This window comes from Crotalus tigris, unplaced genomic scaffold (assembly GCF_016545835.1).
Source record: "Crotalus tigris isolate CLP2741 ecotype Arizona unplaced genomic scaffold, ASM1654583v1 scf7180000017666.379230911805:20528666, whole genome shotgun sequence".
NCBI lineage: Eukaryota > Metazoa > Chordata > Lepidosauria > Squamata > Viperidae > Crotalus > Crotalus tigris.
This window is the reverse complement of record NW_024096552.1, coordinates 3,193,462-3,212,372: the sequence shown is the minus strand read 5'-3', so window position 1 is coordinate 3,212,372 and position 18,911 is coordinate 3,193,462. Positions and strand designations below refer to the sequence as shown.

General features: G+C 36.6%; 1 protein-coding gene across 4 annotated transcripts in view; it reads left to right on the top strand.

Moving 5' to 3' along the window:
• The first annotated feature begins 199 nt into the window (after positions 1-199).
• Positions 200-18,911, top strand: part of ODAD3 (outer dynein arm docking complex subunit 3) — a 28,277-nt gene continuing 9,565 nt past the window's right edge. For 3 of the 4 annotated variants that reach the window (XM_039336497.1, XM_039336496.1, XM_039336499.1), the window contains exons 1-8: positions 200-594; positions 3,603-3,724; positions 5,620-5,697; positions 7,197-7,376; positions 10,436-10,537; positions 10,898-11,023; positions 11,926-12,048; positions 17,056-17,211. In XM_039336497.1, coding sequence (XP_039192431.1) covers positions 513-594; positions 3,603-3,724; positions 5,620-5,697; positions 7,197-7,376; positions 10,436-10,537; positions 10,898-11,023; positions 11,926-12,048; positions 17,056-17,211 — 969 coding nt within the window. In that variant the 5' untranslated portion in view covers positions 200-512. The remainder of the gene's footprint in view (positions 595-3,602; positions 3,725-5,619; positions 5,698-7,196; positions 7,377-10,435; positions 10,538-10,897; positions 11,024-11,925; positions 12,049-17,055; positions 17,212-18,911) is intronic. The other variant, XM_039336498.1, reaches the window with a different exon arrangement.

The following is an 18,911-nucleotide window of genomic DNA, read 5'->3' as shown; positions in this document are numbered from 1 at the left end:
AATTAATAATACATTTGGAATTATCGCCTGTGTGACAATTAGGAGTACTTCCTGCCTCACTTCCGGCTGGTTTAAGGAGAATTTGAACTTTTTCCCATCGTGCCCTGCAAAACTTGTTCCTTCCACCAATGAGCGCTTTGCATCGGAAGCGGTTGTCATGGAGACCAATGTAAGCGTAGGGATGCTGATAGGCAAGTGAACTGCGGCCTTCTACAAGGGGCGCGGGGAAAGCGTGGAAGGGCGGCAGTGGGCTTTTTTAGAAGGCCAACGGGAGAGAGCCCTAAGACTTCTCAGGCCGAAGCACTATTTGCTGTCAAGTGTGTCTGTATGCGTGTGGTAATTTCATTTTCCTTCTCAGTGCATCCCCTGTTAGCCCTCGGCACCCGAAGAATTACCACCAGTCTCTGCCTACTGTTATCTCAGAAACGCTGAGTTGAACCACGCTACCATTTTATCTCCCGTCCGCTAAATCTTTTCTGACTCTCCATCCTCTCATTACCATCATTGCTGTCATGCCAGTAACACATCTGGAAGGAATTAAACCCCCTATTCATGAGCAGATATCGGAGCTGCAAAGCAAGATTCAGCTTCTAGGTAAGGGGTGCTGAAAATATAGAGGGTGAGAGGAAAAGGACGGGAAAAGTACAGCACCTAAATATAAATTACAAAACTATGGGCATTTAGAAACAAGCCTCATTATGCCTATTATGGCTTTTTACTCTTGTAAATTTCCATGGTGCAGTAAGAGTAATTAGACCAAATAGACTACACACTCAAAAAAAACTTTAAAAATATACAGAACAAAGACAAAAATGGAAAACAAAAACAAAAAGACATCCAAAAAAACATACATTAATGCCTTCCATTCTTCTATCAACTATTATCCTAAATTTTTTCCCCAACTTCTTTGCTTTTTTAATCCCTTAGAGAATTTTTAATTATTACACCTTGGTTGCCTACACATATTGTGTGCTGATCATAGTTTCAGGATACTTAGCAAAAGATTTACTTCATGCACTGTTGTTGGCATTAAAATTAGATCTCAATTATCTTTCTCTTAACTGGGTAGAAGAAAAAAACTCCTTCCCCAAGCCCAGGATAATTACAACTACCCTGTGATCTAAGTCTAAAAAACTGAATTTCTTGTGAAGAGTGCAATGTCTATGTAAACTTGTATGAGTTACAATGTATGTTAATGCCAGAATGTGATATCCCTAGCATATAATGTTCTGTACCATACAGTCCATTGTTAGATGTAGTAATAATGTGTAGCTTTATGCTATGTGTTTATGTGAATGAATATGTGTGAAAGAATAGATGGGATCCATTCAAAGAAGGCCAAAAAGTCAGAAAAGTCTGAGATTTCAGCTTAACATGTGGAGAATGACAACTTATGGGAAGTAGGGTTTTCACAAGAAAACCATAACATAGTTTGCATGTAAACTGGATCAGACAATGGCATTCTAGTGGAAAAGTATCAGAAGATATGAGAAAAGTATCAAGTATGGATTTTCCAGGCTTGATAGAATCATCAAGCTTTATTAGAAAATATAAAAAATGTATGGGAACAGTAGTACTTGCCTGGGAGCCACTACACCAGTGGTTCTCAACCTTTTTAATGCCGCGACCCCCAACCGGTCATAAGTCGAGGACTACTCAACCGGTCATAAGTCGAGGACTACTCAACTGGTGCAGCACCGTTTGCAGAATGGGACTTTTGGCGGGCTCAGCAGGGCAGAGACAGCCTGGACAATTCCTATTGGCTTTTGAAAGCCAATAGAATTAGACTCTATTCAAGAGAGTCTATTCTATTGGCTTTCAAAAGCCAATAGAATAAAAGGGAGTAGCACAGCTAAGGAAAAGGGGGAAAAAATGGCGGACTGCGTTGTTTGGCGACCCCTGTGAAATGGTCGTTCAACCCCAAATGGGGTCCCGACCCACAGGTTGAGAACCACTGCACTACACAGAACAAGTGGTCTGCTTAGATATCCTGCCTCAGTTCATTTTGCAACTTACATCTAGCCTGGCTTTTTCTATGAAGTACTGTTCAAATGAGAGTTTCAAAGAGGTTTTGAATTCTGTTTCATTAGTCAAACAAGTTCTCTGTTTATGAGTGTAAAAGAGAGGTTGATAGACCTCTCTACATACAGACTTCATAATGAAACAGCTGAAACAACTGAAAAAAGTTAAGGTGAAAATAGGCATTTGTTACAACTAAAAGTAACTATTGAAATACGCCAGATTTTATGCCATTTAAGATCCTTTAGGAATTTCAATAACTGGAGTGAAACATGCTGTCAAACATTTATCATACTAGAAGTTATAATCAGTACCAAGGGAACTAAAGAATATTATTGAAATATTTCATTAAATATTTTTTTAAAAAACAAATTATAATTAGTGTTCCTTCTAAAGAAAAGCAGAAAGATTACTGTTCTATGTCTTTGAAAAATTTGAGAAACAAAAAATGACACAACGATCAGAAAACAAGAAGAAGCAACTTAAATAGCTGTTTCTACATTTACAATTCTTATCCTGGCTGGGATCAAAATAGTTTAAGTAGTCTTACAGGCAGCTTCATGACTTAACAGTAGTTGAGAAGAGTTATATATATAAGATAGAAAAATCCTGAAATAGCCACAATGGAGAAATATATTTTGAAGATGTCAGGACTAGCAGAGATGATAAAAGTCACTTGTTTGGTCAGGGACAACACAATAAATACTTTTACAAAGGACGGGAAATCTTTTATTGACTTTTGCTGAAAATGGAAAAAAAATTAAATGGTGATTTCTGGATGATGATTGAAAAAAGACTAAATAAAAGAATGAAAGGATTATGATCATTAAGGAGAGAAGAGGGATAAGTTGGTAGCTGCTATAAAGAAGGGCACAAGTAGTTCCATTCATACTTAGGATGAATAGGCTGTTTGCAAGGCTTAGAGTTCTTTGCTCAGTCCTTCAAATTAAACACATGCAACTGAATTTAACAAAGATTTGATGCTAATATGGTATTGTATAAACAATCCCCATAAAGATGAGAAAGAAATTGTAAGATCATATCACAATCATACTTTTATTGTTGTCAAATCCAATTAGACATAGGAAAGTATGGAAATGCTAGCTTTATCAGTATTGTCTGTATTCATATAAATATTCCAATAATATCAATCAAACTAAAGTTAGCAACGTATATTCAATTTAATTTATTTTTGATGGAATATAGAATTAAAGAACATGTTTGGGAGAGATTTCTGCCATAGGCAATGGATGATTGCCTTATAATACCATACCATGCAAAGTTTCTATTTTTTTTATAGAAACATTATGTAAAAGCTCTCTTGTTTCTAGGCTTATAGAGATGAACATTGTTTCAAAATCTCATTTTCTACAGATAAAAAAAATATAAATTCATATAGAATTTCTATCATCACAATTGTGCTTCTGATTTACAGCATTAATTCCTTCATTTTATTGGCACATTAAACAAATTCATTCAAAATTAACAATCTGTCAATTTGGAACTATTTGGCTTTGTTGGCTTTTTTCAATGAGCCAATAAGTACTTGATCAGCAGAGTGGTTTCAATTCTGCTCATTACAGAAGGTGACCGTAAAGCTTTCTATGAGAACTCGCAATGGAACATCAAGAAGAACAAGGAGTCCATTTTGCGGCTGAGGCAGGAGAATAAGAAATTGCATCAGAGGTTGGCAGACCTCCTCGCGGTGAGCTTTATGGCCTTCTACTCTCTTTCAGTGAGCCCTTGTCAAATCAAGATCACCACTTCTTCTCCCTGTCTTTGGTATTGCTCCTCTTTTCTTGTGGGTTCATGCAGTATGACATTGGAAAATAAAAGTATAGTGACTCTAATCTCATCTTTTCATGGTAGAATATATTTAAGCTTTCTGCTTATTCCATTCAGGCTGCTCTCTTCAATAGCAATAGCATTTAGACTTATATACTGCTTCACAGTGCTTTACAGCCCTCTCTAAGCGGTTTACAGAATCAGCATATTGCCCCCAACAATCTGGTCCTCAACAAATGGGATTTCTAACAGCCTGCTATGCTTACTACCTCCTCTCTTCAGGGCAAATTGTTTTTCAGTTTTGCGAGATTGAAACATGTCACTGGTGAGTTCATTTGTCAAGCACCGTAACTTCTGATTTCATTGACTATAAATGTGCAGATGCCAGATCAGAGTAGCAAAAATCCTGACAAGCACTAAATGACAAAGAGAATCGGAACACAAAAACTATTTCTTGGTATCTGAAGCTTGTCTGTATTTTTCTGCTCAGATCTGGTAGGTTAATGCAAATAGCTGTTCCTGTCACTTTTGGAATATTGTAGCAGCTCTTTGTGTGTGTAAGGACCCACTTCAGTCTCACATCTTAAGAAAGCAGAACTCTTGGAAACAATATCTTCCAACAGGAACTTTTATTAAGAGTAGTTGATAGCAGGCATAATAGACAGGATCTGAGGGATTCTTTACAGATTGATACTTTAAAGGGTCCCTAAGTAAACCTCACCCCACAGTTCATCTAGACAGTTTAGACCGGCCAATCCCCAGGTTTTAAGTCCATTGTGGGAAAGAGAAAATAACATCGGTCTGGCTCCGTTTGTAGTACGATATTCCACAGCTCTTCACACCTCCTTTTGAGACCGGAGAAATAAGCCAGGTTCCGGATGTTTGTATTTCTTTCCTCCCCTTTTCCTAACTGCCAGGTTAGGGAGAAGAAAGTTCAGAGAGATGCATAGTGCAGGAGGCAATTTGTTAGATTGTAATGGGCACCAGACCCAGCGGCATAAACAAAAGGTTACATTGTAGTGAATAGAGGAAGTGAAAGTCATAACCCAGCAGGCATATCCCCCCTCCCACTTGGGAGTATGGCAGAATCCAGGGAAAGGTGAGATTTGGTTTTAGATCAGAGGAGATAGATAGAAATGATATATAAATGGATTCTGACAGTGTGTATGTATGTGTGTCTCTATGTCTATGCGTCTGTATTTGTATTCCAAAAGTGACAGGAACAGCCATTTGCCTTTATTCCTTGTATTTTTAGAAATATCATATCATAACATTTATATATATAAATCTCAAATACCAAATCCTGTGATAAAGAATAACAAAATCAGAGTTACGCTTACAACATTGTTGTAACCTGTTCCCTTTCCATTTTATCTGATGGGCTTGCTTGTCACTTAATAACACAAATGGTTCTTTCCTAATACTGCTCTAGCAAGCTTTATTATAACGGTGTAGTATTTCTCAGAAAAAAATGTATTTTAAGCCTTTTTTGCATCTTCTGTATTTTTTAAATTAGGAAAGAAGGAAGGAAGGCAGCAGAGCTCTGAAAGGGTCTATTGCTTGTGTCCTTCTCTCATCCCCCATTTATTCAAGAGCTGGCTTCGGGTTATGTAAAGTTATACTCTGATTTATTTGTTTTTGGTCATGTGCTATATGGACCCACTGTGGTTTAGGATTATGTATGAACCAGACTACCAATTTTTATTCAACAAAAATTAATACAGCCAATAATGGTATTTCTTTTTTCAGAAATTTATATTTAGATTACCTTCACATAAGGACTATAATTGTTTTGGGGATGTTGTTTTTTCCCAGGGAGAAGAAAAAGTAATTAAGGCTGCATTCCAAGAACATCCAACTGAACAAGGAGCTGTGAAAAATAAAACTGGGGAGGTAATTGATCATTCAAAGATTTCTGAAATTCATTGCTAGATAGAAACTGGCATGTAAGGGATTGGGATTACAAGAAAAGAAGTCTCAGTATTCTAACTAACTCAAGTTAGTCAAGGTGGGGAACTATGGCCCTTTTATGACTTGTGGACTTCAACTCCCAAGTTCCTGAGTCAGGAATTCTGGGAGTTGAAGTCCACAAGTCATAAAGGAGCTATAGTTCCCCACCTCTGCTTCACTGAATATCATGGGACTTATTTTTCAAAATGTGCATAGAATTCTAGTCTTAGATGTAATCTAAGGTTAGGTTATTCACAAAAAAGAGCAAATCCCAGGGCTCTGCAATAAAAGATTACGGTTTTGAATTAGACTGCCAAAAGTCTGGTATTGTTTTTGATCATATAAACTCCAAAACTTCAAATTCCACAAACAATAACCAGGCTAAATGATATTATCATACCCCATCAATTTTGAAAAGATTTGCGCTTTCAATTTGTTTCTACATATTGTTATATGATAGTTTTAATTTTAAAAGGTATTCTTGAATAACAGCTTATTTTAAAGTCTATTTTATCTATAAATTATGAGTTTGCTGATTGCTAAAAGTTTTTCTGTAAATATCTTGCTTTAGAGAACTTTATTTTTAAGGAGTAAGAAATAATTTCAGCAATGGCATTCTATTTTTGAATTATTCTTCCTAGTACACTTGGGAGATGCCAACACTGGCACCTTTGAACCCTTTTGAAGTATAACAAAATACGTTAATCCACTGGCATAAAGTGAAATGCTACACACTTCAGGCTCACTTGCTTCTTTTGCTTCTAGCAGGTCCAGAAAGAAGAGTTTAAAAGTTTTACTCTGTTTTAGACTACCTACCAATAAATACTTCATTTAAACAAGGAATATTGCAGTGACTTAATTATGATTAGCCCAAAGAAACCAGCCCTACCTTCAAACTGATTACAATCTAATCAGAAACATTAGTTTTAGAGAATAAGGAATTCATCTAGCTGTTTGTGGCATGTGGATTTATTTTACTTTTGCTTTTTCTAAATATTTTTTCTTTGTGTGTTTTAATTTTGTTAAATGAGGAAAATTAAAACTAGTGGAATTGAAACGAAAAACTGCCTATATTAAAAAAAAAAAGGTTTTTCAGGCTTTGCAATATCTCTTTGCTCAGATGAAATTATATATGAGTATAAAACTACCTAAATACCTACAGGGAGGTTGGAGTAGAGGCGGACAGTCAAATGATAAAACAAGCATTGCAATGTAATGTCTATTCCTTTTATGCATGCATTAAGGGGTGAAGTTTGTATTGTGATTAAACCATACGATGCTTCTGCAACATGGGAAGGTAGATTCCTCAATTTAGGCTTTTTCAGATCTATTAAAAACTATTATCTGTCTATATTTCAAATCCTCCTCTTCTCAGTAAAGGAACAGCCTGTGCAATTTGTTCACATTGCTTTAAACCTTTTCCTTTCCTCACTATTTTAAAGGGTGCTGTTCAGATAATCAATCATCGACTATGTGAGAAAATCAATCAATTAAACAATTTGAAACATCAAGTGGAGATGAGAAAGCTCAGGCTGGAGGAGCTGCAGACTCAGTACAGTACTAAGGCACAAGAAATCAATGATATGCAAGAAATGGAAGAAGGGAACATTGAGGCAGCCAAGGTGAGAGAAGCCTGAATCTCTTGGAAGGATGATGCCCATACCTTCCCTGAGCTTTCCTCACATGGGCTTGGGCCCCTTCCCAGTATCCAGATAGGAACAGTCTTTCCTCCGGGTTTATTTAAAATAAAGCATTGCCGTAAAACCTCAGAAGATTGTGATGAAGGCTGTTTGGAACCTCTTCTTTTTAGGAGGGCAAAACAAAATAAGTTGTTGTGGCTGCAGTAGGATGGGAAGGCTTGAGAGCCAGGACCCTTGCCTTCCTTGTTTTCTTACAAAAGTGGGACTAAAGGAATCAGTGCATGAAGGTTTGAAAATGGCTTCATCTGAGCAAAGCCAATATCTAGAGCCACCCAGGTAGCATGAGGTTCATGCTTTAAAACAGAGTGGGTGAGTGTACTGTTGCCCTTCCTGCAACTCCTCTTCATGGAATACAATGATGACTAAAAGATCTCTTATATTTTGCTATTTTGCTATTCAGACATTCCAAACATTATCAGATATCAGCTCTCATTTTTTACAAGTGGCAGCTGTCTTCATGGGACAATTGTTAGTTATGGGAAGAGCAAGCTAATTTGGATTGGAATTGTGGCAAGAGTAATGATTCTCTCTTCCCCTTGCTAAATTACACTGCCCAGAGTCACTTTTTATGATATGGACACCCCTATAAATTTGATAAATAAATTTCCTAAACACTTCCTCTGTTTAACAATGAAAATTAAGCTTGCATTTGCTAATTATAAGCTTTAATATGTAGTTGTTGGCTATTATTGTAAAATTATGTAAATATAAGAGGGAGGCAAAAACAAGTCTACTTTTTGCTCCCTTAGGTCTGTTCTTATTTTAGCTATTAGATTTACATCTAAGTATTAAAATTTATGTACCCTAATTATAGATAATCTGGTCAAAGCAGAGAGAGATGAAGGAATAGCACAATTAGATTTCCAAGCAATGGACAAAAATTTAGTCTCTTGGAGCCTAACTATTAATTTCTATAGCAGGTTTCTTTGTCTTTCCGTATAGTTTTGATAGAGATGTTCTACCATTTTGAATGTTCTGCTAATTCAGTGTTTCTCAACCTTGACAATTTTAAGGCATGTGGACTTCAACTCCCAGAATTCCACAGCCAGCATTGCTGGCTGTGGAATTCTGGGAGTTGAAGTCCACATGCCTTAAAATTGTCAAGGTTGAGAAACAATGTGCTAATTAGATTTGAATTATTTGCTCATCTGAAAATAAAGAAGGCTTCACAGATTCATGCTGTTAACTTTGTGCATGCTCCACATTATAATCACTAATTCATTAGCTTATAATGAACAAGAACTCCAGGAAAGGGCCTATAATTCAAGGATACGATACTTGGTTTGAGTAGAGAAGATCCCTAGTTCACTTTCTAGCATTATACTCACACAGGAGGCCATAGCTTACAGGATTAAATTGGAATACAAGGTACTATCCTAGAAGTTCAGATAGATATATGTTTAGTATGGTTCATTTCTGAAGCTCTCTGTGGGTGTTTATATGTGTGAAAGGAAAGCAAAATTATAACCTTACAGAAATAGATACCTTTCACTGGAAGTTATACATAGTTTAAAAAGTTTTGGGTGTTTATATATTGGGCTTTTGTAGAGTTGGTTCCAGATATTTCTGTCTTCCATTTATGATCAGTTTGTATAATGCTGTGTTTTTTTACTTCTTTTTAAATTTGATAAAGCCTCTTTTTGGGAGTGGCTAGTCATATACATTGCTATTTAACATGTAACCAGATTGAAACACTGAGATGATTAAATTGTTCATTAGGTAACAAAAGCATCTCTAAAAAATGAACTGTGACCACAAACAGATCAATCATTCTTCTGGGATGCTCAAAATAAATAAAATGCCTAACAGTATTTTACATATCACCTCATACAATACCTTGAATTTATATACATTGAAAAAGGGTGAAAGGAATAACCGAATCCCAAGTGTCCAATAAGAAGTTCTGGACTTTTACCAGATTACAGTTCACACTATTTGAAGAACAGAACAATGCAATCTAAGAAGAAAGCAACACTACAGAATCATAGAATCATAAGCCTGGAAGGGATCTTGAAGGTCTTCTAGTTCAAACCCCCTGCTCAAGGCAGGAGTCTTATATTATCCCAATCAAATGGTTGTTCAATTGTTTTTTAAAACCTCCAGTGATGGAGTACCCACATGCTATTCCATTTCTTCTGTTTGCAAATTTCCTCAAATTCAGAAAAATATTGGAAAACCTTTCTTCAATAGCAGTGTGATTAATGTGGACATTTCATTTCTAGACTAGGAAGTCTTGCTTATTATTACTCATGTCTTGTTATCTCTCTCCTCTTGAAGATCATCTGGAAGCTACAGCCAGTCCAGAATGCAGCAGCAAGAGTGATTTTGAGTGCACTTTCGTACACCCATTTTGGTACTTTGTGAGCTTCATTAGTTCTTGATGGGCTTCCAAGTGCAACTGAATATGCTGATTACTTTATATAAAGGAACAGAGTATTTGCAGGACCACATGTCTCCAGTAATTTATTTTCATCTCAAGAAGTCTGATACAATAGGCATATTTGCAACACTTCTATTAAACCATGATGCCTAAAAGAAGGAAGGAAGCTTGCCTTTTCTGTTGCAGCATTCCCCAATGGCACAACATATCCCTTGAGTCCCTGATCCTGCTAATCTTTTGTAAAATACTGGAGATCTGATACTTTCCCCAGACACCGGGCCAGACCAGGGGTCTTCAGACTTGGCCCTTTTATGACTTGTGGACTTCAACTCCCAGAATTCCTCAGCCAGCGTGCCTGGCTGAGGAATTCTGGGAGTTGAAGTCCACAAGTCATAAAAGGGCCAAGTCTGAAGACCCCTGGGCCAGACCAAAGGGTGAGCCCTATTTAGTACTGAGCTATTGTAAAGCAATTTAATTGCTCACCTTTCAGCAACTGTATAGCAGCTTGCAACAGGGACCAAACTGAATTGGATGGAGTTTTAGAGGCTTTTCAATATCCTTGGTTCAGCTGCTATCTTAGTTTGCTGCTCTTTGCATTCAGACTCTGCGAACACTGGAGAACCGCTTGGAAAAGGCCCGATTCAAGACTGAGGAGGCTGTGCGCATCACCAACATGTATAAGAAGCTAAAAGCACATATGCAGGTATGATGCATTCATCAAAATAGATTATTTCAAAACAGGGTACACAACTCTAGCTATTCCCCAGTACCTTGAAAGAAAGAAGATATGTATTAGCCTTAAAAGAAAGAAGATATATGTAGTGCTATTCAATTTGCAGTAATCAAAAAGTAACATAACAGTTTTGCTCATGGGTTTCCCGGGGAGGAGGTGCCTAATCTTTGAACTCCTATTAATATCTGGATTATGGATTTAGGAATAGTATGACCTCAATAATTTTGTTGTATCTGCAACACCAGTAACTTTATGGCCCATGGTGGAAAATGTAGAACATTGAAGTTGATTGTTCTATAATTCATTCTGAAATTTTCATCCCCTTTCCAGGAGGAAAGCTTGCACTTTCAGAACAAGTTGGATGCCCTGGAAGCAGAAATCTTACGTCTGCGCCATGAGCTCCAAGAACTGGAAAGTGTGAACACTGATGCACAACATGCTCGCAATGTTGCTAGGGTAGGAGAATGGGATCAGCATAGTATTAAATAAAAGATGAGGTATCAGTAATGGAAGAGAATATGTAACTGCTCTGTTCAGCATCACAACCATACCTTAGGATCTAACTCAGATAAGGTGCTATTGGCTTAATGGGAATTAGAGGTGTAAGGAAAGATCAGAGCTGCAAGAAATGGAGCCACATTGCCAAAGGTGTATGAGAGAAATGGCATGGCATTTAGAAATCCAGGAGTGTGCAGGTGAATGTCAGGAGATGTATTGGGATAAGGAGATCTGTCTAATTAGTTATTTACCTGGAATCATAATTTTGCAGAATTATATTTGTATACAGACACATCATTTCCATTTTTTCTTGATTTGTTTCAAGCTTTTAAATATGATTTGTTCTGGAGGCATTTTAGAGGAATCATATTAGGAAAAACTGGCTAAAAACGAACAGGAAATAACAACTGATATGTTCCCTATTCATAACAATGTACCCAATAATAAGCTCTCTGTTTGACAAATTCCTGGAATATATTTGGAGATTTTCATTAAAGGTACATAGAGCAAATGGGGTGGATTTCCATGAGGAGATCTATACAGGTTACGGAAAGATTAATAAGAACTTAAGCTGTGTCTTGCTGGAACGTCTCTGACCATTGTAGCCCAGCAATTTGTTTTTACAGTGGCCAACCAAATTGCTCAAGGAAACTGAGCAGATGGCCTTCAGAGGCAGTCATACTGCCATTGAGACTGATAGCCATTAATCCCCAAAACTTTTTTAAAGGATTCTCAGTTCTGGATAAGCCAGTGCTATCATCATATCAATGTATTTAATGGACCATTTCAAACAACCTTAAGAATAGCAGAACTATGCAGATCAGGGCAGTATGTCATGTTTGTTTCCCCTTACAATGCAGGAGCAGCTTTTGACTCAAGAAGAAAACATCTACCGAGAAAGAAAGATTCGGGATAAGAAACTGAAAGACATAAAGAAAATAACAGAAGAAAAGAGAGCACAGAACGAGCGTGCAGAAAGACGGGTAGTGTAGCATCTTTTGCTATCCATGAAGTTACTGCCTATTTTTCTTTTCAGTTTGACTACCGGCCAGGGGGTTGTTTTATTTGGCATATGCACAAAGGTAAAGATGGACCATATTTTCCAAAAAAGGAAAATGACATTGAAGTTAAGATGTCCTTTTCCCAAAATAAAACAGAAAAAATAAATAAATGCAGAAAAAAGTCTTATGCAATGCCTAGGTTTCTCTTTCAATCTAGAATTGCCAATTCCCATTGAAATTAATCTGACAAATATCTCACTCATCAATAAATATGTAGTTAAGTGACACAGTTCCTTTAGAATGGAATAGAGCTGGAAGGGACCATAGAGGTCTTCTAGTCCAGCCCCCTGCTCAAGCAGGAGAACCTATATCATTTCAGACAAGTGACTGTCTAGTCTCTTCTTAAAAATCTCCAGTGATGGAGCACCCATGATTTCTGAAGGCAAGCTGTTCCATTGGTTAATTGTCCTCACTGTTAGGAAGTTTCTCCTTAATTCCAGGTTGCTTCTCTCTTTGATCAGTTTCCAACCATTGTTTCTTGTCCTGCCTTCTGGTGCTCTGGAGAATAGTTTGACCCCCTCTTCTTTGTGGCAGCCCCTCAAATCCTGGAATACTGCTATCATGTCTCCCCTATTTCTTCTTTTCTTTAGACTAGCCAAACCCAATTCCTGCAGCCGTTCTTCATATGTTTTAATGAATTCTCTGAATTTTTTCCAAAGTCTCAACATCTTTTTTGTAGTATGGTATTGCTTGCAGTATTCCTGGTGTGGTCTTATAGGGTTTTATAAAATGGTACTAATATTTCGCATGATCTCAATTCTATGCCTCTGTTTATACAACCCAATACTTGTATTAGCTTTTTTGGCTGCTATTGCACACTGCTGGCTCATATTCAAGTGATCATGCACTAGGACTCCTATATCCCTCTCACAGTTACTGTTTTTGAGCCAGGTCTCACCTAATCTGTACTTAAACCTTTGATTTTTCCTGCCTAAATGTAAAACTTTGCTTTTCTCCACACTAAAGTTCATTTTGTTGGATAGGGCCCATTGTTCAAGTTTGTCAAAATTTTCTTGGATCCTGAGCTTGTCTTCTGGGATGTTGACTACTCCTGTCAGTTTAGTGATGAGTTCCCCTTCTATTCTCTCATCTAAGTCATTTGTGAACATACTGAAGAGTACAGGGCCTAAAACAGAGCTTTGTGGTACCCCACTGCTTACTTCTTTCCATGTGGATGTAATACCATTGAAGACTACTTGTTGAGTATGGTTTGTCAGCCAGTTATATACAGTATGTACAGTTTATATTGCTCAAGAACATACAAACTTGGTAGAAGTAACATTTAAAAGAAAGGCCCAACCAAAAATGTTAATTGAATAAAAACCACATATTAAAATGAATCACCCATAAAATAAACCATCAAGTGCTAAAATTAATCCTTTCTCTTTATATATAACGATTCTCCTCACATACAAACCACTTTCACATGAGAAAAAGACAAAATGTTTTTATCTACATTTTTGTTTTGTTTCCAGTAGTAGCAGCACAAAAGGCAGAGAAACAAAGAAAATATAGCATAGGAATGAGGTAATGGGTATGAGTCCTGAAAGTGTAGAAAAGAGAAAAAAGCTTTGTTGTTGGAGTCATCAGACCAACAGCAGATATGAGCCCTATCCTTCCTAAATCAAGATGGCCTAGCTGATTTTTAAATATATCCAAGCTTTTGGCGGTTGCATCTAAAGCCATTTTAGATCTCACTGACTGATTTCCAGCAGCAGCACCCTTTTATTCTTAGTAAATAAAAGACTTATTTATATGTTTATAAGATTTATGTACTGATCATCTCAAATCCAAGAAACTCTAAGATGTGTACAAAATGCAAAATTCCCCCATAATTTGGGGTAGGTGAGGAGCTCTATTGGGTAAATAGATTAGATATATCAGGCTTCATGATTCTAATATTGAAAATTTAAATAAACTCAAACTGAATTTTAAAAACTGATAATATGCCCCTCCCCTTTTATTGGGATTGCAGCATACTGATTGGAGCAGTTTAACGTTTCCATCACCAGTGTAAAAATCACTGGTGTTTCAATAAGTGTTAAAGAACTTTCTTTTTTTTTACAAATTTTATTGATTTTCTAATATAACATTCACATATTTGAAAAGCAATGTGGCGGCTGGGTTGTAATAATTCAATTACATATAGATATCATTAGTACAGATTTCAAACTATTACCGTGAACATTTCCTCTCTCTTCCCCTTAATATATACTGTCCATATGTAAATTAAAACAATTCTTATTCTATCAATCACATTAAACATAACTTTCTTACATATATCAATAGTTTTTAATTTATATATATTCTAATTATTTTAACATACAATCTTTTAGACAATCAATGATCTAATAAATTTTTCCAACTTTAATTTCCACTAATATTTAAATTTAACATTTGATATTTATCATTCCCAAGATTTTAAATATTCCCAATTCCTCTATCACCATTCCTCGCAAAATCTAATATTCAGAATACACATCTATTTAACTTCTCACCCTCTATATCGACAAATTAATAGTACAATATGATATCCTTATTTTCTGCTAATTTTTGAATTTCTTAAATTAGTGATTAAAATTTCTTTTTATTTCAATATTTCATACTTCCTCTCTCTTCCTCTTTGTATCTGCTATCTCATGTTTGAACTAATAATTTTTGTTTTTAACGTTCCATATAGACCTGTTTATTACTTTCATCAATAGGTTTTTAGCTTATCTATATCCTATTCACCTTTACGTGACCTTTATACACAAATTTCTTTCTTTATACACAAATCAATATTCAAATTTAGCTATTAGTAATGCTACTAAGTTTTAATAGCCAAAAACGTTTGCTTATCTCAATTCATAGCAATGTCTTATATTCAACATACACATCTTTCTGATTTACATAGGAAACCTTTTCCTTTTTCCATGTTATCGGTATCATTTCTGGATTTAAAAATGTCAGTGTTTGTTGAGCAGTTAATTCTTCTGTCATGGTATTTAAATGTTCCACTTTTTCTATTGTATTTTGTATAGATAGTTCTTTAGTTGTGGTCAAAGTTTGGACTTTCATATCTGGGCTGCCTTTTTGTTCTTTTCTGTAGCCTCTTAATTCTTCATTGGCTGTGATGAGAGTTTGAATAATTGTTTTCAACATTAAAAGAATTTGTTGATCTTTATCCATAAGGAAATTCTGTTCCTGATCTTCTTCCATATTGGTATTTTAGACTAGACTAGAGGCTTTACAATTAAGAAATCCAAAAGAAAGAAAAAGGTTTTTTTTCTGGATAAGAAGCACAGCAGAGCTTTTCACAGCTGTTGTTTCAAAATTTTCAAGGTTACAAATGTCTTATCTGTTTTCTGGGCTGCCAGCCAAGCCCCTGAAGAATAACAGATGGAGATAAGTTTGACCACACAGTGTCGCCTCTACCCTTTAAAGTTTTCCTTTGAGTCCCAGAATTTTTTTAATGTTTCAGATTTTCTTGTTGTTTGTAAGGAAAAATCCAAATTTTCAACAGAGATAGATAGTAAAAAATAAAGAGTAAAAAATCTTTCAGTTCACAAGCTTTAGGAAATAAAATTCCAATTGGGATCCAGTTATTTTTTCAATGTTTTAAACTCCCCTGGGTCACTGCTCTTTCCAGAGGGAGGGCTAAAATCTCCCTTCCCTCACCACAGGGGGGAAAATGCTTAGCAGCTTATGCGGGCACAGAAAGTAATTAGGGTGTAAAAGAGGTAATCTCACCCAGTCTTTTCCGCGCTGCTTTAAGGTTGCCTGATGGAAAGTGTGACTTCAGCTGTCTGCAGCCTAGGGACGAGCCATATATCTATGGCCGGTCCTTTTGTCCGCTAGTTTGGAGGGATTGCCAGCTCTGACGGGAGAGTTGCTGCTCTCCCGCAATCCAGTGAGAGCCCCTCTTTGCTGGTCACCTCTTCAGGGTGACTTTCGGCCTTTTTCAGGGCCCCCCAGCAATGCGAAACTGAACCGGGGAGAGAGAGCAAGTCTCCCAGCTGTCCATGGCAGCCCTGCAGCAAACCAGAAGTCCCTTAAACAACTTTCCATTGGCTATGTTATATAACCCTTACTAATTGCATATAAAGTATATTTTACACATATCTATTTAATTTTTATCCATTTCTGGAACTAAGAAAAAATGTATATATGAGGCCTTGAAGCCATCCTCTGATTTTGGAAACTCTTGTCCCTTTCCCAATATACAGATTGGATTCATGATTTGTCTTAAACCATGACTTGTTTTAACCCTGGTTCATTAAATATGTTATAAATACCAAGTTCCCACATCATCCTGTCATAAATTATAGTTTTCAGATCACAGTGGCTAGATTTACATAGCATGTTAAACCAAGCAACCCATATTATATTTTACAATATAATGTGAACCAAGCCATAGTCAATCCAACTTATTTATTTAGAACATTTATATAGCAGCCTATCTTACAACCAACCCTGAGTGGCTACCAATCAAAATTTAAAAGACATATAAAATCATTTTAAAACTATAAAACTCAGTCTACTAAAATATTAAAACAAAAAAAAACTAACACCAGTCATGTCTAATGTGCGAACATCTAATCCCCAACACTTTGGGGAAAATCCATCTTTTTCACAGAATTGTACATAGCTTATTTCCAAGTAACAATGCCTTCCATTTGAAATAGTAACATATTGTCTTTTGCACAGACATCTAAAACCATCCATCTGTAAAAATATAAGTTTGCTTGACAGATTTCAGGTCATGTTAGAAGACCAGAAATAGTCTTGTATTTTTAGCTGAAACTGAGATGTTTATTATGAATTTGGTTTCTACTACCAAATTCTATGCTTTGGTATGTATATGTAAAAGTGGAATCAAAAAAATTATGCAACAGTTATTTACAGACCTACAGTTTTCATGTCCCATGTATATTTTATGTGTTCCAGCACTCCCAGAAGGATCGTATCCCATTTGGAACTGAAGATCTGCTTAGAGAACCTCAGTTTAAGAAATCAAACATCTTGAAAACCAAACAGGCTGTTCTCACTGCATCTGAAAACTTTGACAAAGTCCGAGCAGCCACTGGGGTCACTGAGGCTAATGTAAGAGCTTTATGTATTGTGTGCTGCAAATCCTTTGTAATTCCTTCCTAAAGTCTGGGTTTTTGGCTTCCCATTCAGTTCTCACCATTGTGCAGGTATGGAGAATTTGTAATATTTGATTTTCATGAAGAGGTGGATAGAATGGCCAAACATACGTGGTGGAAGGGTGTGGTCATCTTTCTAGAAACCCTACAAGAAGAAAAGGGAAGAGCACACCCGGAGAGTACTACTCTGTAGATCACAAAGAGCATGTCAGACAAACAAGAAACCTCAGAAAGGAAGATTTTCCACGGAATTGCTGTAGATAACAATATCATTTTGGTCATTCCTCTGACTAAAATTCTCAACCTAGGGGACTGGTAATACAGAAACTGAAATTGAAATCAAGAGGGCCAATGTTTTAACGAGAATGCTCAGGGGTTTCTCAAAACACTTGAACATTTGTAACAGGTGAGAAAAAAATACTGTTGAATTGATACAGCATGATTAATAACAATTAAAATAAAGGAGGAACAACTCTTCAGAAATTAGAACTCTTGTCCAAATGAGAACAAAACTAAATAAAACTTTGCATATTAAAATGCAAATAAGTAATAAGGGAGGCCAAACACTCCTGCCCTACTTGTGAAATTCCCATTGGTATCTCTTTGTGTGGCAAGCTAGGTAGGTCTTTACTTTGATGCAGTAGACCTATTGGGTCATCTTTGCTTATGCTGTAAGCAGTACCTCAATGGTCCTTAAACATTGGGGGGGGGGTTGGTTCTTTGAAGCCATAAAAAAAAATCTTTATCCATATGCACAGTACCCCAAATTCAGTTGTTGAATCAATCAATGAACAATAATCAAGCAAATCCACCCATCACTAGGAGTTTACAGTACAGACTTTAAGCCAGCTCAGGAGGAATCAGTCAAAATCAGTAAGAGAAAAATACAAGAAAATAAATCAAATGTATGCACAAGGTGATCCAGGCTGAAATAATTTTAGCTATCTGTATTTTTGGTTTCTCAACCAAAAGGGCTAGTTATAGAGTTCAGCTCTGATTTGTACCCTTTCAGCCCTGTTTCGCAGCAACTCCAGCCCATCCCATGATCATTCCCTACCAAGGCACACTTAACATCAACAATCAAGAGCTGCTTAGAGTACTCGTTGTTCATGTGTGACTGAAAAACAGCCCATGCCACTCCAGTCACCAGCTGTCACTAGCCTTTCAATTTGGAAACACAGTAGTATCGTACATTTAGGAGCATCCATCCATTTAGGGTCTTAATTTTTTTCAAGGATATTGGGGTTGTTTTTTTTCATTATTCTAGAGAAGGAGTTAATCTTTCCTATTGCATTGGCTTTGCAGCATTGGAGGCTTACTTCTGCCTGGTACTTGTCCATACCCATTCTCATAGTCACCCACCTACTCAGTGTACTAATAGAACTAATATAGTATGATCATTTCCTGCCACATTCTGGAATCATGTCCCCAAGCATAATGCTGCTAAGGAACTCATCTCTGCAGAATCCATTGCTACAAAAAGCCATGAATATAAAATCTGGGGGTTCTTTCCATCAGTGCTCAGAATATGTGACTTATGGTAAGACTGGACTTCTGAACAAGATCACACATTGAAAGGTCTCAACTCTTGTGTTTTTCCCCCAAACTGCTCCTAGATGCCTTTTCATTCCTGGGTCACTAGAATCTTTCCATCAG